Source organism: Vigna umbellata, chromosome 4, assembly GCF_029865625.1.
Source record: "Vigna umbellata cultivar VRB3 chromosome 4, Vumbellata_1.0, whole genome shotgun sequence".
In the NCBI taxonomy this organism is placed as follows: Eukaryota; Viridiplantae; Streptophyta; class Magnoliopsida; order Fabales; family Fabaceae; genus Vigna; species Vigna umbellata.
The window spans coordinates 27587816-27612150 of NC_142168.1; the positions used below are offsets into that span (position 1 = coordinate 27587816).

At 31.2% G+C, this 24335-nt stretch overlaps 4 protein-coding genes across 4 annotated transcripts; 2 read left to right on the forward strand and 2 right to left on the reverse strand.

The window, feature by feature from the left end:
- The first annotated feature begins 1037 nt into the window (after window positions 1-1037).
- On the forward strand, window positions 1038-2393 carry LOC124846275 (Tetratricopeptide repeat (TPR)-like superfamily protein). Its single transcript, XM_047323500.2, has one exon. It carries the CDS (start codon window positions 1094-1096, stop codon window positions 2126-2128), a length of 1035 nt encoding a protein of 344 aa, XP_047179456.1. The 5' UTR covers window positions 1038-1093; the 3' UTR covers window positions 2129-2393.
- A 715-nt stretch (window positions 2394-3108) lies between these two features.
- LIGB (catalytic LigB subunit of aromatic ring-opening dioxygenase family) lies at window positions 3109-4946 on the reverse strand. Its single transcript, XM_047323501.2, has 3 exons — window positions 4522-4946; window positions 3898-4265; window positions 3109-3545 (listed from the first exon to the last, which is right to left on the reverse strand). Exons 1-3 carry the CDS (start codon window positions 4756-4758, stop codon window positions 3347-3349), a joined length of 804 nt encoding a protein of 267 aa, XP_047179457.1. The 5' UTR covers window positions 4759-4946; the 3' UTR covers window positions 3109-3346.
- Window positions 4947-9097: 4151 nt separating this feature from the next.
- LOC148199736 (uncharacterized) lies at window positions 9098-10152 on the reverse strand. The gene has a single exon (XM_088111460.1). It carries the CDS (start codon window positions 10121-10123, stop codon window positions 9218-9220), a length of 906 nt encoding a protein of 301 aa, XP_087967586.1. The 5' UTR covers window positions 10124-10152; the 3' UTR covers window positions 9098-9217.
- Window positions 10153-18534: 8382 nt separating this feature from the next.
- On the forward strand, window positions 18535-19801 carry LOC148199737 (putative carboxylesterase 18). Its single transcript, XM_088111933.1, has one exon. It carries the CDS (start codon window positions 18572-18574, stop codon window positions 19568-19570), a length of 999 nt encoding a protein of 332 aa, XP_087968059.1. The 5' UTR covers window positions 18535-18571; the 3' UTR covers window positions 19571-19801.
- The last annotated feature ends 4534 nt before the right edge of the window (window positions 19802-24335 follow it).

Consider the following 24335-nt stretch of genomic DNA (forward strand, 5'->3'; position numbering starts at 1 on the left):
CCCAAATCAACCACCGCCGAAAGAAAATCAAACAACAAATCAATTTCTGAAGTAAAACGCCTTACCATCACAACCTGAGAATTCTGAACACCCTCTCCTTCATCTCCAGAAGTTCAACCCAAACATAAACCCATTTTTTCCCCAACCCAATGCTTAACAGAAAACATTCACTACACCAATCAGAAAATCAATTTTTCACGCCCCAAGACTCACGCCCAACACAATACAGTACAAACAAGAAGGTGATTGCCGATGGCGGGTGTGAATTCCGAGTAGAAGCGGTGCAACCATGACGATTTATTTCACCTTCGACTTCGCATAACAGAGGAAGAGGAGTTTTATCGCCGGCATTGGAGTGGCGACCCTTTCTGGCATCAACGTCTTAAGACGAGGCGCAGGGAGAACCTCGCGCGAAGAGGAGAAGGAAGAGGCACCTTGGTGCGGTGGCCGGCAGAGATTGTGGCAGCGATCGCGCGACGAGCGGCGGAAGAGGGGAACTCTCACCTCGATCGGCAACGAACGTCAGCGCCGGCGACGCCTTGTGCCACAACTCGCGGTGGCTGGTTGGGTGGAGGCCTGTTGCAGCGGCAAATCAGTGAGAGGCAGTGGGAAGCAAACTCTCCCTAGGGTTTCTGGTTGAGAAATTAATTTTTTTTAACCCATATAATGAAGTGACACTGCCAACACATATAAAAGGTTCCAAGTCATCAAACATTGCACACCTGGCAGTTCTACCGTTAGTGAACTTAACGCCGTTACCAAAAAGGACCAACTTGAATAGTTTTTGCGAAAGGTAGGACTAAAGTGAATTTTTGAAAAAAGAAAGGACCACTTTGAACAAACCCTCCCAAAAAAGGGACCAAAATAGGTATTAAACCTTTCGTAAAAATAACATTAAAAAATTATGTGATGGTTATTTTTAAAAATAAGTTATTTAAGTATTTTAAAATAAAAAGTAGTTATCTAATTACTCATATGGAAGAGTATTATTCAAGAAAAATAAAATAAAATAAAAAACTCGCATATCAATAGCGTTAAGAGTTTGTTTGTTACAATAGAATGACCAATTTCAAAATAAGAAACACAACAAACGATGTTTTTCCCCAAACCCTCAAACGTAACTCTGAAATCCCTCTCCACTCTACGTCGTCGTTTCGCAACAACCCTAATTACTAAACCCTTCCCCGACGATCCCACCGGTGCCTACTACGATGAAGTCGCCGCCGACGCCGTCAGCTCCGGCGACTACAGTGCTCTACGGGACGTCCTCAACAAGCGCGTTCAAGACGGCTTCAACAACAACAAAAGCAGTTTCAGTTTCCTCACTCACTCTAATTGCTCTCCCTCCCTCATCGATAAGCTCGTTGAAACCATCTCCCATCTCAATGAAGGTTACACGCGCCGCAACGCGCTCGACTTGCTTGTCTCGCGCCTCTGCAAGATCCGATGCAGGGAGGAGGCGCTTCGCGTGATCGAGTCATTGGCGCGTGGTGGCGTCTGTGTCCCAACCGCGTGGACCTTCTATCCCATCCTCAGGTCCCTCACAAGGGAGAGGTCCCTCGACCACGCGAGGGGCGTGGTGGATTTAATGGCTGAGCTCGGTATTGGGCTGGACCAGATAGGCTACAACGTTTTTCTCAAGGCCTACTGTTACGCCGGAGACTTTGATGAGGCGGCCGGAGTTTTGAGGAAAATGGAGGAAGAGGGTATTGCGCCGGATGCACGTACGTTTGACACGTTGGTGTTGGCCGCGTGTAGGGCGGGAAAGGTGGATGGTGCAATGGTGATACTGAGGAGGATGGTGGATGATGGAGTGCCCATGCTGTACTCAACGCACATGTATGTTATTAGGACCCTTTTGAGAATGAAGTGCTATGAACATGTTATGAGGTATGTAAGGAGTTTTGTTGGGAGGGATAAGTTGTTGGATGCTGAGCTTCTTGGTGTTTTGGCTAGCAAGTTGGTGAATTTGAAGAAGGAGGAAGAAGCAATGTCAATTTTGGTGGAAATGAAGCAAAGGGGTGTGCCAATGGGTTATAAACTGAGAGAATTTTATAAAATGAATGCTAGAAAGAAAAATGGTGCAAGGTTTGGTGGTGTAGTTGAAGAAGGTGGAAATGGAGTGTAGTGTGGATGTGATGTGTGGATAATGAAGATTCAGATTACATTAGTCACCTGGGGTGAATACAAGAAATATTTGTTGCCGGATGCCTGAATTACATTTTATTTTGATGGGAGTTTTCATGGATTGTGTTATTGAACTAAATTACAGTTATATCTTATAACTTCTAGGTTCATTTGTGTTGTAAGATATGCTGTGAATTCAAGTTGGACTTGGATAAAAATGAGAAAGTAGAATTCTGGATAAATAAAAAGACTATTAATTGGGAATAGTTTTAAAGTTTTAAAACAGAAAACTATGTCAATTCTTTATATGATTAGAATTATATCTCTTTGATATTTGTATATCTGAACCTCTAGATTCAACAAGATTTTTTTTGAGATTTCTTAGTTTATGTTCTCAATGCACTAACCGTGCAATTCCAATTATAAAATGATGCTTTTTATTTCAAACAATGGTTTTGAAGGACCCTCCATGATGGTGTTGGATTGATTTTGGTAATTTACGAAATTGACTCATGCACTTTGAGGAGCTTAGTGATGTTGTGTTTCTCTCTCTCTTTACACACACACGTATATATCTATTTTCGTAATTGTTCGATTCATGTTACCTGTTATTGTAGTGGTTTGGTTGGTTAGGAATTGGGGAATATAGAAAATTCCAGAAGTTAATATTAGGAACGTTAGTTGATATCCTCGATGCTGTCCACAGATGTCACCTAATCTTATTGTTTGATATTATCACCAACCTCACTAGCTTTGACTTCAAGATTCATCAATATTGGCATCAAATCAGATAAATCAGTCTTCTCTTGGATCATTACAGTAAATTGTTGCTTGCCTACCAATTAAATGTACTCAGTCAAGAACAACTCAACACATTGAAGGAACTATAAACCACATTCATATTAGACGATCATTCGGGAAAGACTAGAAAGTTCAAAAATGCAAAGATGCTATCAGACCTTGATTTTAATTAATGAAGAGTGAGTAAAACCATAGGCATATTTTAATAGGTCACTGTAAAACATAGTTTTAATATCCTTCTCATTTTATGAGCCACAACGCAGCGATCATAAGAAAAGGAGCTTGACAATCACAGAATTATTTGTTATACATCACAGAATCCCAAGTCTAAACTTGCAAACAACATATCTTCATAAACATTGAATAAATGTATACAGAGGATGCACAAATGAACAGCAGCAATTCTGCATTAAGAAGCTCAACTGCCAGTTGCTGATGTAAACTGGTAAGAAGCATAAGAGAGAGTGCCAAGTTCAATACTACTGTGGATGAGTTTGGCCTTTGAATTCTCACCGGCGGCACCAATAGCAACATGCAGGGGATAAAAATGATCCGGCCAGGGATGAGCCTTTTTTGCATGTGGTGCTTTCTGTTCATAATGATTCACATCTTCATATCTACAAAATCAATACAAAACTTTAAGAAACAATCCATAGGAGCCAAATTCTGCAACACTCAATGGCTGTAGTTTTCCAATGTCATACAGTATCTTGGTAAAATGATCCTTGCAGATAACATCCTTTATAAGATCAACCATGCATTCATCAGTTCATAACGATTTACATCTTATATCCACAAAAGAACTTGAACTGTAACAACCAATCCATAAAGAGCCAAACTCTACAACATTCAGGGGCTAGTTTTCCAATGCCATACACTAGCTTGGTAATTAGATGCATGTAGTTAAGATCCATAACAAAGTAAAACACTTATCTAGTTTGAACATCAAAACAGAGAAAGCTTGCATACCTTCCTTCAAGAAGAGCCTCTTTCAACCAATTATCAAATTCTAGAGCCCAGGGCTGCACAGGGGAGTTAGGCATAATGGCTCTCAAGTTATGAACAGCACTTCCAGAACCGATGATGAGCACACCTTCATCTTTAAGAGGGGCCAATGCCTTTCCAAGGTTATAATGATAAGTTCCATCTTGGTTTGATTGAACAGACAGCTGACAAACTGGAATGTCGGCTTCTGGGTACATCAAAAACAGGGGAACCCAAGCTCCATGGTCAAGTCCTCGCTTTGTATCTTCATCAACACGATTGAAACCAGATTTTCTCAGCAGTTCCTTCACCCTCCTTGCCAATTTTGGCGCTCCAGGAGCAGGATATTTAAGCTAGCAGAGGAAGCATCAATCATGTAATTTAACAGATTTCCACATAAATCTACCAAACAACATCACCATGGAAAGTCCTATCTCAAATGAAAACAAACAAAACATTCTTTGGAATAAATTATCAAGCAGCAACAAGTCAAAAACTCAATTCCTCCTTTGTAACGAAACTAAAAGCACTTGCTTTCTAAAAACAAAGAATGCAAAAAGAAGAATGAAAAAGAGGGGTGTCATAAATTTAGAGGTACTAGGTGGAAACCTGGTACATTTCTTTGGGGAATCCATAGAAGTCGTAGATGGTGTCGTTGACGGAGTCAACTACGTTGACCGTGGGAACTGTGGTGTCCCAGTGGCCGGAGATGACGAGAATTGAAGAGGGTGTGTGAGGAAAGACGTCGTTCTTCCATGACTGAAGAAACTTCCTAGCCTGAATGGATTCATCGATGGACAAAGTGGGTGATCCATGAGATATGTAAAATGTCTCCTTCAACGCCATATCTACCACCAACTTTCTTTTCTTTCTTTATATTCTCTCTTTTGCTTAATCTTCGTTTTGCCACACACTCAAAACAACACAGCACTGCATCAAAAACACACAAATTTGGGAGAGAGAATGAAGGACGAGACACAAATAAGTCGACTTCATTTCTTTCACTTTATATGAAGAATCCACCAACTCCAAGTGATCACGCATGGACCAACTAGTCTTATCACATTCCATTCACTCACCTAATCATTCTAGTGGAAATATATAATTGACTTTATAAAAGGAAAAATATACTTTCACACATATAATTTTTTTATATTAATTTGATATTATTTTTTCTTTTTTCTTTAACTATAAAAATTTACTTATTTAAAACTATTTTATCTTATTAGATGTGTCAAATTCATGCTATTTTTACTTTTATAAAAAATTCAATGCTTCTAAAACATAAATTAATTTGTAATTATGAGAAGAAATTAAATAAATAAATCTTCAAAATCTTTTATTCACTTCTTCTACGTTCTAACAACATTAATAATATTATAGTTTTCCTTCTCATACATGAGAAACTAGTCTTCTCAAATTAAAATAGTATAGTTTTAGAAAAAAAAAAAAATTTCTAAGAGTGGTTTTGAAAAAGTTTTGGGAAGATGATGAGAATCAATTGGATGGTAAAATGGGTATGTGTCTCTTTATCATTTGTCAAATTTTGGTTGGTAGAATTGAAATTTTCAACTCATCCAGCTTTTACTTCATCCCATCTAGCTGTCAAATGGGCAGACTGGTACGTTAAGTTTTCTTTTAAATAAAAAATTATTTTTTATGTATTATATTTTTTGAATGATGTAAATATATAATAATATTATACCTTAAATCATTAATACAGAAATTTTAATTATTAATTATAATAAAATAATTTAAAATACAAGAATAATAATTATTTTAATTTATTTAATTAAATATATTAATTAATTAATTAAAATTTTAAAAAATATTTATAATATAATTTTAATATATATATATATATATAACAAATTAAAAAAAAATTAACGAATTAGGTCGTTAACCTTTTTGTCTACCCCAAAAGAATTAGAACTTTTAAGTGAATGATTGTTAAGATACAAACAAAGTCCTGCATAGAATAAAAACAAGAGATGAATGAGTTTATATACATCTCCCTTGGAAAGAGGCCTTTTGGAGTGATACCAAAAGCAAATCCGTGAGAGTTTGACCCAAAGCGAACAATATCTTACCTGTGGAGTCCTATGTGTATATAGATAAAGCCAAATTCCAATTTGTATATGTGTCTTGATGTTTTCTTATTTGCTTTAGACAGTGGCAACAAAGGTATTTATTCCAACCTTAATATTTTGTCCTCCATAATTCCATTGTCATATTTTTGTAGTCAGTAATGATAAGGTGACACACTTTTACTTTTATTTGACACATAGTATAAGGATAAAATAGTTATAAAGAAATGAATTTTCATATTTTTTCAAAAAAGAAAAAGGTAAAAAATAAGAAAAAGTAGTATCAAATGAATGTAAAAAATTATGTTAAAATATATTTTTCTCTCTTGTGGTAGATTACGTTGCAAATTTGTGAACAAACTCTTACTAAATTTTGCTATAATACTTTTGTCTTAATAATATTGATATTCATTTATTTTAAAATAGAAAAGTCATATGAATTTACTCTTTCAAAAATTAAAAGCTATTATATTACCTAAACTGAAAGTTTTATTAATGGTGTTATGATTTGTACATATCCATAATAGTTATGATGAAACGTTAAATGATTTAGTGATGTAACTTTCTTTGGAGTACCAAATGATGTAATTCAAATGCTCACAAGATATCATGTCATGGATATATTTTTCAAGGATTTTCCTTTGTTGTCTAATAAGTTGGATTAATTTTGCATACTAAATCATATGTTATGTTCCAAGTAATGCCTATGATTATAATATTTAGTAAAGTTTAGAATTCTTATTATTATTATTGTATGGTATGAATGTCAAATAGATGTGTTGATAACACTCCTCCTAGCTAGGTTGGACTAAAACTAAAAGAGATGTCAAAGAGATGGTTGAAAGATGATATGGTGTCAAATTTGCTAGAGGAAAGAAGGCTTACTACCTTGGTGTTTGGAAGGTGATGGGGTGGTGTTTGATAGTGCTCTTAGAGAGGTTAGGCTAACTCTAAAAGAAAGTGGCTAGAGGAAACCACATGAGATGCTCTAGCCTTTAGTGACCTAAGATAAGTAATATGGCACAAAAATGATAGCATAACTTTACTCAAATTCAAAGGTAATTACAAGAGTGATGATACCTCTATTTATAGGCTAAGAGTGTCTCCAAATTCTAGAAGCTAGACCTAAAACCATTAGGAGGAGAGGACATGTAGCCACTACCCATGGAAAATCCTCTCCAAGTAAGCATGACACATGACCACTCTTACAAAGATTTGGACATCCCACTTGGTCAACATTGGGCCTTGGCCTTTGTTGACTTAAGTGGTCTAAAATCCCTACACTACTTGGCCTAAGCTTCATGATGGCTCAAGAGACAAAGTCTAAGCCCATCTTTCACATATGACTTCAACTCTTCTTGAAAGTATTTAGTCATGGCTAAAGAGTATGTCATCACCTGCTGAAGTGACCAATCGATCAATTATGCAACAGACAAATCAAAATGCTTGGTCGATGGAAGAATCCCTGCATGTCAACATGATTAATTAGCCTAAACATGATTTAGCACATATTAACTAAATAATGACATTAAGACATGATTAGGCCACAATTAGATAAATGTAAGTGAATATCCATTACAAATAATATAAATATACAATTTAAGTAAGATAGTTGAGTTACAATTATTACAATATTTAATATAATTTGTATTTGAATTAACACGGACTTCAATATTAAAATACTTTATGCAAGTATATTGATTTAGACAATATGAGACTGAGACACATAGAAAGTGAACGTGTCCAAAGTCTAAGAGAAACTATTACTGATTTTAATTTTTCTTCTTGCAAATATTTTATAGAGTTTTACAAATTTGGAAAAAAAATCATTTTTTATGACCTTTCTATAAAAAAATTTCATGGATATGACGAACTTTAGAAGTTATTATAATAAATATACTTCAAAGAATAAAGACGTTAATCCATAAATAAAAATATATCAACAGGGAAACTTAATCGATAATTTATTAATATGTTCTTGCCTATTATTATTATATTAAAGAACTTATTTTTCGTTAATAGTTCACATTTCTTACTTTTCCTCTGCAAACGGAATAGACTCCCTTGAAGAAAGAATTCAGTCCAAATTTCCCGTCTCGTTTTCAGCTTTCCAGATGAGAGTTCAAAGTAAAAAAGCAACAAATCAAGTTACTTTTTTCAATTAATATATACCAAATCCTCATAAATATATCCTTTTATTCACAGAAAAGAGAAAAAAAAACGCTGATATTCATGTGAATTATATATGATCAACATATGAAAAGAAACAGAGAGATACATGTGCCTAAAATTATTAAACTCCAAGTAGAGATATAGTATATATTATCAATTTTAACATCACGTATAATTTATTGTATGGGATGTAAAAAAGGTTGCAATGTCTCTGAAAAGTGATGAAAGTTTCAACCTTTGATTGCATTGAGGTGCTAAACTTGTTATATGAGTGTTAATATTAGAAAATAGTTAGTGCTTTACACTGCATGATTCTGATTCCCACATTTCACAGCATTGTACTGTTACTGTAATTATTTATATTCAAATTAGAAAATTTATAAATAGAAAAAGAGAAAAATTTGACCAAAATTGATCAGTTAAGTTAGATCCTTCCAAAAAAATTCGGTGAAAAGAAAATCAAACTCCTGTGTGTTGAGACTATATTATTAGAACATGCTTTTAATGAAACTTTTGAGAATCCTCCTAAAACTGTTGAGAATTCTATATTTGAAAAACTTGAAAGACTAAATTGATTGTTTTAAGAATTTGGATTATAATGTCTTATATGAAGAGTTAGATTCATATTTCATTAATACAGTCTCTCTCAATAATCTCTAAGAAAGCCTATCAGTAATATCTACAATATTATGTATAAATCAAGCTTATTTATGAATGAAGGTTGGGAGCTAAGTTTACATTTGCTAATGATAAAACCAAGCCTTATTATGTGGCTCAACCATTCAAACAAGACCAACATGTACACATAGCACAAACAACCATGATGTCCAAAACTAACACAGATAACAAGAAACCAAACAAATGAAAATGACTGAAAGTGCAGACCAGAAACTAACCACAGCCATAAAATGGTGTGTGTGGGAGAGGTCAATTTATTTTCAAAATCTCATATCAATTCTATACATCCGTGATTGCCAGAAAATGGCACCATACCTAAGCTAATTTCCTAATCAAACCTGCTACTTTTATCTGATCTAAAAATTGATCTAAGACTGGGAAAGAATTCCCAGCAAAACCATTCTAAAATCAATCAAACTTCTGTACAAATCTCTCACTTTTCCCTCAATAAAACCAATCTCATCTTCCAATTCCTTGCAGCTTCTCTTCACTCTCTCAACACAACATTCAACCATCTCTTTTCCCTTCTTACCCTTGATCAGTTCTTTCAATTCCTTAGCTGCACCCACTGTCTGCTGCAACTCAACCATCACCAAAGACCCACTTCTCCTTTTCTTCTCTGCCAACTGCATAATCCTCAACCATGAACAACTCACCGGGTGACCCTTCATCATGGGAAATTCACTTTTCCCACAATCAATCGACAAGGCCTGTTCAAGAAAACAACAACTCATCAAAGCCATGGCCTTGGAGCCACACAATATCTCACCCAACTCAGTTTCATGGCCTTGCTTTGTTCTTGGCTTCCCCATTTTGACTCTCCTTTTTTCTGTGCCCTGACTTGACTCCGATTGGACCAATCGATCCAAAGCACGTGATGTTGCGTTGATTTCAACAAAGCGTGCAACGTTTCTCAAAGACTCCACGTAGTTCTTCTTCATGCCCTCCACTCTTTCCACAAAGTAGTTGCATGCATCGAGAATATCAGTGTTGGTTTCTAGGTAATCTTCTATTGCTCCACGGTCCACATCGGAAAAGTAGGAAAGGTGAGCGAGTGCGTTTAACGCTATCTTCTGGGTGGTGATTGCTGCATCAAATAATTGAGGTATGGAATATTCACCACTCTTGCTTACTGACTGGAGGGTAGTGAGCTCCGCCGTGAGGTCGCGGCTGAATTGGGTTGTTGCCGGCAACGGTGCCACCGCAGCTGAGGCAGCTCGAGGCTGAATCCGCCGCAAAGAGAGGCTCCTGAGGATGGCTGATGGTGCTCTCATGGTGTCACAAAGTAAGGTTCAGTAGTAACAAAATCTGAGATGCATTAATTTCATGACCAAGTTTTGAGGTGTAACTTTGGACCATATATATAACCCATGAACGCATACACGTGTCACAATGGCATTGAGAAATTGCTTGTCACAAAATTGAATCTTTTAGTATAAAAAAATATGACTCTTTTAATTTATATTTATTAAGAGGTGGAATTTAATTTTAAGTATAATTCAATTCTATAAATAAATATATATATATATATATATATATATATATGTAAACAGTAAAGTTATATAATTGCTTTAATTTTTAATCTATTGGTATTCCAACAGTATTTTTTTTTGTAGGAAATCAAAATTTTACTAAATAAATTTTTTGATGAGAATGAACTGTAACAGGGTGCGTGGAGAGGCAGGATATTGCCAGGTGTAAATTTAAATATAAAAAAAACCATTGCTTCCAATTATTAGGGCACAGTTTTCCCTTTATTCAAGCACAAACCCTAACTTGGACTTGTTCTTATAAGTTTGTTAATAATTATTTTGTATAAGAAAATTTAGTTTAGTGATTAACTAATTAAGGTCTAGGATTTAATACAATGAACCAAACATAATCTGCAGTACTAGAATGGCACAGACACAGCAAAGATCTGAGCCATGATTATTAAATAGCAGTAGTGTTCCATTTTGGAGGTTTTGGTTGGAACAACAATGACAAAATCTTTGAGAAGAGATTTGTGTGATAGTGCATATATATGATATTAAAAGGTTGGTGAATTATTTGAGGTTGTCCTTTAATAAGGCTGCTTGGGAAATGTAAACAATCGGATGCATCTTCAACAACAAGATTCACTGCTACCAACAACGGCAACTTCTCCCTCAGACCTTGTCACCTTGTATAACTTCTAACCCTCCACATGGCATGCACCACCAATCCAACATTTCTCTACGTTGTCCCTCTGTTTGCCACGTTTTAGAGAAACTATATTTTATGCTCAATTTCAACACCTTTCTCTCTTTTCAGAATTTTATATTTTTTTATAGGCTGGCTCTCATTATGCTCATATTCAAAATATTCAATGCTTTCCAAGTTCTAATTCTATGTCTTTCGTTGGACATCTCTGGTTAAAATCAAGAACGTATTGGAGAATGAATGTGTTGGGAATTCAAGTAAGTTTAAGATATATATTTGGTAAAAATAAAAATAGAAAGTTGAGCCAAATAATAGAAAAATTACTTATAAATCTACTAATTTAGATAGTGTCAATTATTTATGTAAACTAAACTTAGTTTTTTTTTTTATAAATCTACTAATTTAGATAGTGTCAATTCCTTAAAAGAATATTAAGATGTGAATGTAAATAACATAAATAATGTATAAGAGATAATATTTTGAAAATATAATATATTAAAGTTGTATCTCCCGGTTGAAACATCTTATAAAAGTAAATAAATTAAATATATATAAGGAATAACATTATATATATATATATATATATATAATGTATATTAAAATTTTGAATTGTTCAAGATTATTAATTTATGATACATTGATGTAAATTTTATGGTGTTTCTTCTTTTTTAATTATTAATAAGTGGTATCAAAATCATCTACACTTGTGGGGTTAATTGATCTCAATAATTATATTAAAATTTATGATAATTTTCTTGAAATATGGGAGGTAAAAAATGTAAAAGTAAGACGTTCTAACCTGATGTTTATAAATTTCGAGTTTAGTAATGATAGTTTGTAGCTCATCGAAGATAAGTGGTGTTTTTTCCTCTTAAATTACCAATGTAATGATAATAATGTATGACTAAGATATTTATATATCAACTTACAAAATAATATTTTATGAGTTACTCAAAGTCAATAACCCTTAATGAAAGATTAATTATGCATGTGAAGCATAATTGAAGCGATTTTCACTGTAAATACAACAATTAGTTGAAAACTTATTTGACCTAATCTCAATAGTGTTCTACCAATTTCCAATTTCTTTTGTTGGAAGTTTCAAATATTTTAATTCCAATATGGATCTCATATATCTCTCCAACAGATTTAGACAAAATAGAAAAGAATCCAACAACCTTCTACTTTTATATATGACTTATTTATGTGAACAACTTGATTACCAAGACTTATTTATATAAGACTTTTATAAGTAAAAAGAGAAAAAAGGAAGTGTATAAAGTTATACGCGGCAAACATTTACATGGGGAACAATAACCTAGAAAAAGTGAAAGGGAAACAACGAAAAAAAGCTATGAAAGAAGTATCCAATACTTCATGTTCATAATGTTACTGTTCTGTATCATAAATAAAACTTGTCATGGATCTAAACCTTACTGTTAAGAAACTCCGTTTTACCTTACTTTTCACTACAAATTCATTGTTCTGACAGAAAAACAAAAGTTGAAACAACCTAATTAGTTGAAAAACCAGAGTACGTAAAGGTATGCAGTTATAGAAGTGCCTTCATTATAAATAATATTTCCTTTTATGTTTTCGATTTATACAAATATTTATAAAATACTTTGGGATGTCAATATATATATATATAATTTGAGAATGTCAAATATTATATAATATATTAAAATTTTAAAAATTATTTTTATTTATACATTAGTTCATAAGTATAAAAATAATTCGAGCACTCAACAAAATTATATATGTCACTAATTATTACATTTTCTTAATGGATATTTTGAGATGATAAAAAAATATAAAGTTAAGTAGACTTGATTTCAGTTTTAAGATATAAATATCACTTTTAATTCAAAACTTTAATATTGTTTTCAAATAAGAAATTTTAACAGTTTCAAAAAATAAAAATATATATTATTTGAATTATAATTAAATTTTCTTCAGTTTTCAAATATTTTATCTGAATAAAATAATTAAAATATTTTGAATTTCAATTTTTTTTATAAAGTAAATTATTTTCTCTTTTTTAAGATAAAATTATTTTAAAAATATCACCTTATTTTGAAAACTTTATTTTGTACTAAATCAAAGTATATTAGATGATTTCGAATATGTTTTTCCTCTTAGTAAACTAAATTGATTATTAATATTAGTTACTAAAATTTTGGATAGTGGTATTTTTTTTTTCAAAAGTAAGATCAATGAGTGTCAAGTAAAATAATTTGCCTTCTTCATGTCAATAATTGTATCAATTTGCCAACTTACTCCATATATAATATCCCCTTGTGCTTAATCTAGGGTTCTTCGTATAATTTAATGATTCCCACATCTCTTGGAAGATCTAGAGAAATGAATTTGGATTCAAATAATAGAGAAATAATAATTATGAGAATGTGATATGAAGTGGTACACTATTAAGAGTAGTTAATTAGGAGGAAAATTATTTGGTGAATAAAGGTTGGCCACTATTATAAATTTCAATATTGTAATCTATAACTTCTATTAACACTATCATTCAAAATTATTTAAATGCGGACATGCCGTACAACAAAAGGTACATAATTTTTTATGCATGTATTAGAATTAAAAATTTGATATTAAGGGACGTTAATATTATATTAAAATGTGATGCAGTTTCTTTTTTTTTTTCTCAAACTAAAGTTATCACTTTTGGGAGCACCAAAAAAGTTATCTCCCTCTGACAAATAAAAATTCTGTCACTCAAAATGTGTCAGTTTAAATTATTAATATTAAAACAATATAATTGCACATTTCATCACTTAATTTAATTATAATCGTTCTGTAAAGTTTATCCTTTTTTTAAACATTTTATCATTATCTTTCTCAATTTTATATATTTTATTATTTTTTTTAAAAGTGCATACCATATCTGGACGTGTTTCTGAAAATATTACAAAAAGAAAATATTATTTGATAATAAAATGGTATTTATTTACAATTAAAAGTTTCGCCATTACTTTCTGCACCCCGCGTTTTTGTTCCTGCACCCTATCAAAGAGTAGTTTTTAAATTATCCTTAGTTAAAATTATAATAAAAATTCTTATAATTTTTAAGTTAAAAATGTTTCAAGATCTAAACATATATTTCAAACCACTCATTTTAAAAAATAAAAAAGTGCATTTTAAACTGGATGTTTTAGAAAATATTTTCAAATTCAAAAATATTTGTTAAAACACTCTATATAGAAGTAAATATAAAAAGTAAATATCAATATAAATAAAAGTAAATATAAATAATTTTTACAATAAAAAGTAAATTTTATTTATTTTATAAGTAACTTTTATTATAAATAATTATTTAAGTTTTAAAACCAGTTAAATTTAAAAATATAACAATAAAAAATGATCAAATTTAAAACTATCATTAAAAAGATAAAATTGTAAGTTAATCCTCATTATATATAATACATATTTGTAAAAGAATGAATGAAATGACACTTGCAGTTTTCTTTTTGTTTTATTTTTTGTCTCTTTCTCTTATAGTTGGTGTTATGTTAAAATGGAATGATCCTTAATTACACAATATTGACAAATCTGATGGGTTATAATTATAGAAAGCTATCTACTTCTGCTACAGAATTGAATAATATCACTGTTGAGGAAGATGCACATGAGTATGTATGCTACATGAGGTACAAGAATGAATTAATGCGTGAATATATATATATATATATATATATATATATATATATATATATATATATATATATATATATATATATATATATATATATAGTATTGGTGGAAAGATATAAAAAAAAAAACCAAAAAAGTAAAAAAATTTACACGTAAAATATTTATAATACTTGTAATTTTTCTTATTTCATGTACAAGTTTTATTAAATAAAATAAATTAAGATATTTTCTTTATTTTATGTATCTTTCAAATTTTTTCGAATGGAATTTTCTTCTTCTTAATTTAGTATTTTTTTTTATTCTTAAATAGTTTTTACATTTTTTATTTTTTTTATTTTAGTTAATCACCCCAAAAATTAGGGTGTTTAATCCATTAGAACAATTGAATAGGTATGAGTATAACTCATTTCAAAAATACAAATTACTTTTTGTAATAAATAAGACAATTTTATAAAATGTAATCCGTGTTAATAAAATCAATTACTTTCTCATACTTTTTTACTATGTATATCCTATTCATATTTTGGTAATGCTTATTATCTTAAACAATATAAAATGAATTCAATATTTACGTGTAATAACTATGAAATATGATTTGATAATTAAAAGCTGACCAAATTTATATATAGTAAGTAAAAATACCTTTTTATTAAAATATCTATGTCTTGATGTAAAAGAATACCACGTATTAATTATTTTTACATCCATGAATTTTATGAAAACTATTTATGTAAAATAAAATCATATTTAATTATTTAGTACGTGAAAATTCTATAAACTCTACCAAAAAAACATCAACATAGGAACAACATGAAATAGGTTTAGGCTTTCATGTTCTTTGTGTTAAAAACCTCAAATTAATTACTGGCTAATTTTCTACTACTAAACTGTTTCTCTTTTCACCAAAAGATAACCTATCTCACTTTTTCTTTTGTGGAAACAAAGAAGAGTAAGTAAAAAAATGAAAAAATGCACCATCCCCATTTGAAGAAAATGATGTATATTTGCACCAAGTTCAACTACTTTATATTTATTCCATTAAATAGTGCTGTACAATACAGTTACATTACATATGCCCATCTTAAAGCCCATCATTGATTGGTACAACACACATTCATAACATTAGTTGGTTGAAGAAGAATAAATGCAGGAATTCCACTTTCTATAAACAGTTATAAATATATAACATAGTTTTATAGAAAAATATGTTTTAAAATTTTTGTAAGTGAGATAATATTGAATAAAAATATTAAAATACAAAAACAGAAATGAAGTTGTAATAAATGGCACATGGATAGCATTGATATGTAATATCAAGGTAAGTCAAATATCTTCACATTTGACTGTAAAGGTAAAGAGTACCGTTGAGTAATATTCAACAAGGAGAAATAATGAGAGTATGGGAAAGGAAGGAGATTTCTCATTCATATGTTGAGTTGCATGAGTAGAAACATAAACTGACCTGAAGTATAGTGACCATGTCCGTAAACACGACTAGCAAAAGGAGGGGTAGCCATGAAGATTGTAACAACAAGAGATATCATGGTAGGACATCCATTGTGGGTGTAAGTGACATGTGGCTTAGAGAGGTTAATGGATGGAGTAGTGGTGGTAAAATCATTCCTTGAGATCATAATAGAGGATGGTTTCAAAACACCTGATAATTTGGTTGCAACTGAGGATCAATATTTAATTTTGGAATCACATAGGAACAAAACTTATGTCTCGTCAGAAGCACGATTAGTGAGAGTGGGAATGATAATTGTACATATTATTGTTTTACTATCTTTGGATTAATCATTTGATTACACTTAGATCGATCATCATTGACCGATCATCTTTGATTGATTACGTTTAGACCGATCACCTTTGAGTTAATCATCTTTGAATAGATTATCTTTTAGCCAATCACTTAGATCGAATAGCAAGATCAATCGATTATAAAATGAAAGTCAAATTTTAACAGTCAATGATAACCAAAAATCAATTTATTGATATTGATTAAGGTATGATTAGATCATTCTTAGACTAGCAAAAGGGTATCATCCATGCAGTTTTAAATGTGCATAAGATCTGAGAAATCGAATAGACAAGAGATAGAAAAGCCGTAGAACAAGCTATCTCAAAATTGACCCACTCATTTAATCCATACAAAAACAATAATGTTTTCAAAAATGAAACAAAACTTCTTATTGACTTTCAATATTTTATATAATAACTTTTTCAAGATTTCATAATTTAATTGTGCATGTCATAAGACAATGATAAGAATGACACCAAGATGATAAGAAGATGAAGAAAAATTATGATTTTTAGACCAATAATTTCGAGAAATAATGATAAAAAAATTAGTGAATTGAAATCAATAGAGAAATTGCTTTTGAATAAGTAACTTTTCTTATTATTTACTGGTCAATATATAAACCTTTGAAGAAAAAAAATCTACAACACTAAAGTAAAAGAGCTAAAATGCAAGAAACAATTTACCCATAAGAATACTAAAATACAAGACACAATATCCCTAACATATCATGTGTAACTAATATGTTCAATAATAAATTGTTCCTATAATTTATGATTAATTAATTTTATCCTAATACCATCTATGTTGAACCATATAAGTGATTAAGTGACTTATTCCTTAAAGAAAAGTATATCATGTGTGGAATAATTATGAGAATCATGTGAATGGTTAAGTTTAAAGAACATATATCATGTGAGTTGGTGTGAAATAATTAATGGTTTGTAGTGTGAAATAAATGATAATATAACATTGTGCAAAATATATAATTTAAGGAGATATATTAACTTATAGTCTAAACAATAAAAAACATTAAAATATTAAGGGATAAGGAACTAAAGGAAAATCTTGTATCAAACTCTTTAGTCTAAATGTAATGAACCATCTTACTACATCAAAGTATAGTTTATATTAATGTGTTAGTACGGGTCAAATCAATCTTAGTGAGCAAGAGAGATCTTTAACAAAGAGTCTAGATTTCGTAGATGTTAGAAATATGTGTAACTTTTAATTTTTTCTGAAAATTAGGAAAGTAAGTTTTTTTGTATACCATTGTTGAAATAAAACATTTTTGAAAAAGAAATATTTATATATATGATAATAAAAAATTCTCCAAAATTGTGGGGAGTCTAAAAATATATACAAATTATATCAAACCTACACTACAATAACATCTTTAAGTATCAATCTATTTTAGAGACAAAAAATAACTAATTATAATAAATAATTTAAATATTAATTTATAAATTAAAAATTATTGATTTCTAAAATAGTTACTGTTATAAATAAAAATCTATTTTACAACCAATATGTTTATTTCTACGATAATGTAATGTTGAACTACTTTTGCGTCTCGTCGCTTTCACAATAACTAAGGTAAAGGTGAACGAAATAATCCCAAAGAAGGAAAAATCAACATTTTTGTCGTTTAGAAGAAAATGGCAAGCAACCATATGGTAGGTCTAAAATATACAGATCACGTAAGGAATGGTTTCAATTTTGCATATATTCCGCAACATTCCCAAAAAGAAATGAACATTATGGATATTACTAATCTGTAAGTAAAGTATTTACCAAATCCAAATCTCATCAATAGATTAATATATAAATGAATATTATTTAGGAGATAAAATAATTCAATAAAGTAACTATCTAAAATAAGGAGTAAAGATATTATAAATTATTTATTATAACAAAAAATTATTAAATTATTTAAGAATAAAAATAAAAATTGTGGACCCACATATGTCGTTATTTCTTTGGTAAGATGACCAACTACCATTGCAGCTGTTCTTTTAAGAGTATTAAACTAAGACTTGCATTGTCACGAACAACCAAAACAAACACAATGACTTCTCAAACCCCAAAACCAAAGCTTGTTCTGCCACTCAAAACCCGAGCTGCGTTATCCGTTCTCTCCGCCTTAACAGATTTTACCCGTCGCTCCAACGGCACCGTTAATCGCGGTTTCCTCAAAATCCTCGATTTTAAGAGCCCATCCAAAGCCAAATCCGTTAACGGCGTTTCTACTAAAGACGTCACTGTTGACAAACACAGAAAACTCTGGATTCGTGTCTACACTCCCACACCCTCCTCCGCTGACGGAGTTCTTCCCGTCGTCATTTTCTTCCACGGCGGCGGCTTCACTTTCCTCTCGGCGGACTCCTTTGCTTATGACGCTGTGTGCCGGCAATTCTGCCACCGAACCCCTGCCGTTGTTGTTTCCGTGAACTATCGCCTCACGCCGGAGCACCGGTTCCCTTGTCAATACGACGACGGCGAGGACGTACTCAAGTTTCTTGCCGAAAATCCCTCGGTGCTGCCGGAAAATGCTGACCTGAAAAAGTGCTTCCTCGCCGGTGATAGCGCCGGCGCGAATTTGGCTCACCACGTGGCAGTTCGGGTCGCCAAGTCGGGGCTCCGTGGAGTTCGGCTCGTCGGGTTGATTTCCATTCAGCCGTGGTTTGGAGGGGAGGAGCGTACTGATTCGGAGCTGAAATATAAGGATGCACCGCTGGTTTCGATATCAAGAACCGATTGGCTGTGGAAGGCGTTTTTGCCGGAGGGATCAGATCGCGACCACTGGGCGGTAAATGTGAGCGGAGCGAATTCGGAGGATTTGTCGGGTCTGGATTACCCGAGTACCCTTGTGATTGTGGGTGGGTTTGACCCGTTACAAGATTGGCAAAGAAGGTACTCTGAGTGGTTGAAAAAATCAGGGAAAAAGGTACAACTGATTGAGTATCCAACCATGTTTCATGCATTTTATATTTTCCCTGAATTGCCAGAGTCATCTCGATTGCTCTCACAGGTCAAAGATTTCATCACCACAGAATCTCTTATTTGAAATTATCATTGTTGAATGTAAAAATCAAATATATTAATCACCGTTGGAGTCTACTGTTAAAGGTTTTGCAAGTTTTTTCTTTGGGCCTTAAAAATATTTAGTATTTGTATTTCTAAAATTTTATTAGTTTCGGGTTTAATGTTGTGACGATGATTAAGGTGTGTTGTTTAGTAGTATATGCTAGTTTGAATCTTTACAAATGAAAAATCAGTTCTATATTTATAAGGTTTATATCCATGTTGTTATTCACTAGTGTGCTGAAAAACTTTTTTAACCAGATTAAAAAAGGTTTTTTAAATTGATTTTAAAATTTGTGTAGTATGTGCCATAATTGAACTTCTTCATCCGGTTTAAAAAGTCTATTTTTTATATCGAATCTAGAAAATAATTTAAAAAATTCGTTTAGAAAGCAAAAAATTATATCACATGATATGTATCATCCAGACTTTTAAATTGATTTGAACTTTAACCCATTTAAAAAATGAAATATATATATATATATATATATATATATATATATATATGATATATGATATATAATATAATATAATATGATCTTAATTTAATAAAATCATTTAATATCATCTATTATAAACACATAAAAGAAACCAAATTCACTGTTTATGAATTTCTTTTATCACCTCTTAGTTTAATAGAAACGTTTGATTGAAAATCTACGTAATAAACTGAGTCAATTTATAGAAATAAATATTTGAAATATTAGTTATAAATTATATACGTTATTAAATTTCACGAGTGAATATAATATTTATATTCAAAGTTATCTAGTAGACGCAAACACAGCAAGTTAAACTCAGAATATTATAAATTTTTTAATTGTATTTTAATAGTTTAAAATATTAATTATTTATCGACGTAATGATTTGCAACTTCTAGAGATGATATGTGTTTTTTGCAACATCGAATAAGCCTCAACCACTCTGTAAAAGTTAATTGTAAACTAAAATATGTGTCTAGTATAGAACTTAGTAAAATTAAAATATATAACATAATAAATTATTAAAAAAACTTACGTTATTAGTGTCCTTTTAATTGTCAAAGTGTTAGGTTTATTTTGTAATAAACATAAAAGAACCATAAGAAATTGTTGAGGAAAAATTATTAGCATCTGCCATTGACCCATGTAAATTCAAACAATATTAGATACAATAAGTTTTACATAAAAATAATTCAATTTATAAAAAGACATACTTATGGTTTCAAATAAGGTACTAAGTGTAACACCCGAATATTTTAAAGGGTATTACTGATAGTAGAGACTAAATTAATTTGATATCTCATATAAACAATCAAACTTTATTTCAATTACTCCAAAGTACAATACCAAACTTACAAACTTTAAACAATATAGTCTTCACCATTGAAATTTCAACTTATAAATTTTACACAACATAATCTTCCCAATACAAATTTATTCTTTTTACAAAAATCCCTGAAAGTTTTTCCCCGCATCTCTCTCATCTCTAAGCTTTTTCAACCGCATCTGCAACATTATCTAATCACATATAACATGAGTTATATGATCATAGTACAAACAAATAAAGGTAAGCCAACCATATCATAAAATCATTAAACTTGTAACAAAAATATTAAAATCATGTATTTCTGCAATTGATAAAATATCATTATTCCGATGTCATTAATTCATCATTATCAAAATCATCTTTCTCATTTCCATAAATCTTACAAGTGTACCATGCTTACTCATGAAGCCTTATGATCAGACCGCTCTCTGCCTGCTTCCTTAAGCCTCACTTACATACTATGTCTTACTTTGTGAAGCCTTATGGTCAGACCCCTCTCTGCCTGCTTCCATAAACCTCAGGTGTTACTTTGCTCATACCAAACTCTCATGGTATAACTCGAACATACTACTCCCGGTAGTAAACATCATTTCATAAGTAATGATTTCTCATATCCACTCCAACATTTCATAAAAACCAACAATTCATACCCTCTTATCCACCTAACTCAATCATGTTCATTCTTTAATCATGAATTCATAATAACCCGTTTTGGTATCGATAAATTAAACATATTGCCAGATATCATGCTTCATATTATAAACTCATTTTGCCCATAACGAGTATAACTCAACATATTTTCACCAAACAAAGATCATGGATCAACCAAAATACATCAACATATCTTAGGAACTACATATTAAAGTCTGGGCTCAATGTAATGATAAATAAAATATATATGAAATTTTTACCATGATAATATTATGCATCTACAATCAACTTGTTTTATTTTATTTTCATCCTAATAAAGATTTTTCTTTACCCCAATTGGTCACCGGAGAGGACCCAGATGTCTGAACGCATCAAACTCACCTTCGACGCTAGCACATATGACTAGTCACAACTGACTGGACCAGGCCAGGGCTGCTCTATGATCCGGGATGTGCCAACTCAGGTTTTTAAGGTTCCTCTATCCTACCAACAAAGGGAGGCCTTCAATAATTAACAATTTGTTTATTTAATTTATCTACCTTGTTTTCTTATGCTCTAAATCTTAAAATGCCTAATTTTACTTCCTCTCACAACAACCTCAAACACTGTATATATATTTAATACCCATATACAAGCTATTACAGAACCCTTATTCCAAACCTTCCAACAAGATTAATTTCAGCCAACAAACTCATTCAATAAAATCATCACAATAAACATCCATAATAGAATTCATACAAGATAATTATAAACAATTAACAATAATAAAACATTACTATAAATGGTCATAGAAGAATACAATATTTGACAATCATAAAAATAATCTTAATATAAAAATTCATGGGGAAACAAGAAGTTGAATCTGGCAGAGCCGGTTAGACAACTTCTAATCCATCCATCAATGCATTATAATTAAATAACAAGAACAATACATGTCTGGGGAAATAAGAAGTTGAATCTGGCAAAGCCGGTTAGACAACTTCTAATCCTTCCAAAAATGCAATAAAATAAATAAGTAAAGAAATAAATAGTTTGGGGAAACAAGAAGTTGAATCTGGCAGAGCCGGTTAGACAACTTCTAATCCTTCCAAAAATGTAATAAAATAAATACGGAAGGAAATAAAAAGTTTGGGGAATCAAGAAATTGAATCTGGCAGAGCCGGTTAGACAATTTCTAATCCTTCCAAAATACAATAAAAAAAATAAGGAAAACAATAAAATGTTTGGGGAAACAAGAAATTGAATCTGGCAGAGCCGGTTAGACAATTTCTAATCCTTCCAAAATACAATAAAAAAATAAGGAAAACAATAAAATGTTTGGGGAAACAAGAAATTGAATCTGGCAGAGCCGGTTAGACAATTTCTAATCCTTCCAAAATACAAAAATAAACCACTAATAACATACAATTGACATAACATAATCAATATCACATTTTACAACTATCACACTTGGATATTAACACACAAAAAAAACATATTCTCATTTAAAATTCAAAATCATACAGAAACAAAATACTCCATATTTAAGATTTAAAATCAGACAAAAGAAAAATATAGCATATTCAAGACTCAAGATAATACAAAAAGAAATACTCAAAGTTAGCTTCCCTTACCTCTATTCCAGACTTAGTTTCCTCTTCTCAAACCGTTCTCCGGAAACTTCCAGAATTTCCTCTCTTTAACTAGAATTTCCTCTAACTCTCTTCTCTCACAATTTCTCTAGAATTTTGGTGTAAATCTTCAGCCTCCCCCCCTTGGCTATTTATAGCCAAAAATTTTACTATTCATTTTTACTATTCATTTTTACTATTCACTTTTACTATTCATTTTTACTATTCAAAAATTATTTTTTTATTCACCATTCTTATCTCTGAATGATTAATTCTACGTGGAGTGTTCTCTTCCATAATTTATTTTAATATTTTTTTTTTAACTATTCACTATTCACTATTCATTATTTACTATTTACTATTTACTATTCACATTTCTAAAAAAAATCCTAAATAAGTTATCAAAAATTTGAAGCTCTCCCTCTAAAATTACTATAACTTTATATCCAAAAATTTACATTTTTCTATCCATTAAAATTATTATTACTAATAAAATGTTAAAATTTACTATTATAAATATTTTTTTTTTCATGGATCTTACATTTTAACTTACAAATATTTTCAAGGATCTTACAATCTCCCCAACAACAATTATTTTCGCCCTCGAAAATTATTTATTTAAACAAAGACTATTTAACAAAAAAAAAATTACTTACAAAAGAGATATGGATATTCCTTTATCATAAATTCTTCCAATTCCCAAGTCATTTCCTGTGTGTCTTCATTCCAAAGTACCTTTACCGTGCGAATATCCTTCCCTCTTAACTTTTTCATTTGAACATCTAGTATACGCACTGGGCCAACTTCCATTGTTAAATTTTCCTTGACCTGAATTTCATCAACTTCTAACACATGCTTTGGATCTGGAATATACTTCCTCAGTTGGGATACATGAAAAACGTTATGCAAATATGTCAATCGAGGTGGTAGTGCTATCTCATAAGCCACTGGCCCAATCTTTTTGAGAATTTGATACGGTCCGAGAAATTTTGGTGTCAGTTTCCTCATCTTGATAGCTCTCCCGACATCCTGTAGTTGGCGTCACTCGTAAGAATACATGATCTCCTTCTTCAAATTCTAACGGTCTTCTTCTTTTGTCGGCATATGACTTTTGTCTACTTTGAGTTGCTTTCATCCGATCTTGGACTAATTTTATTTTTTCTGTGGTTTGTTGTAATA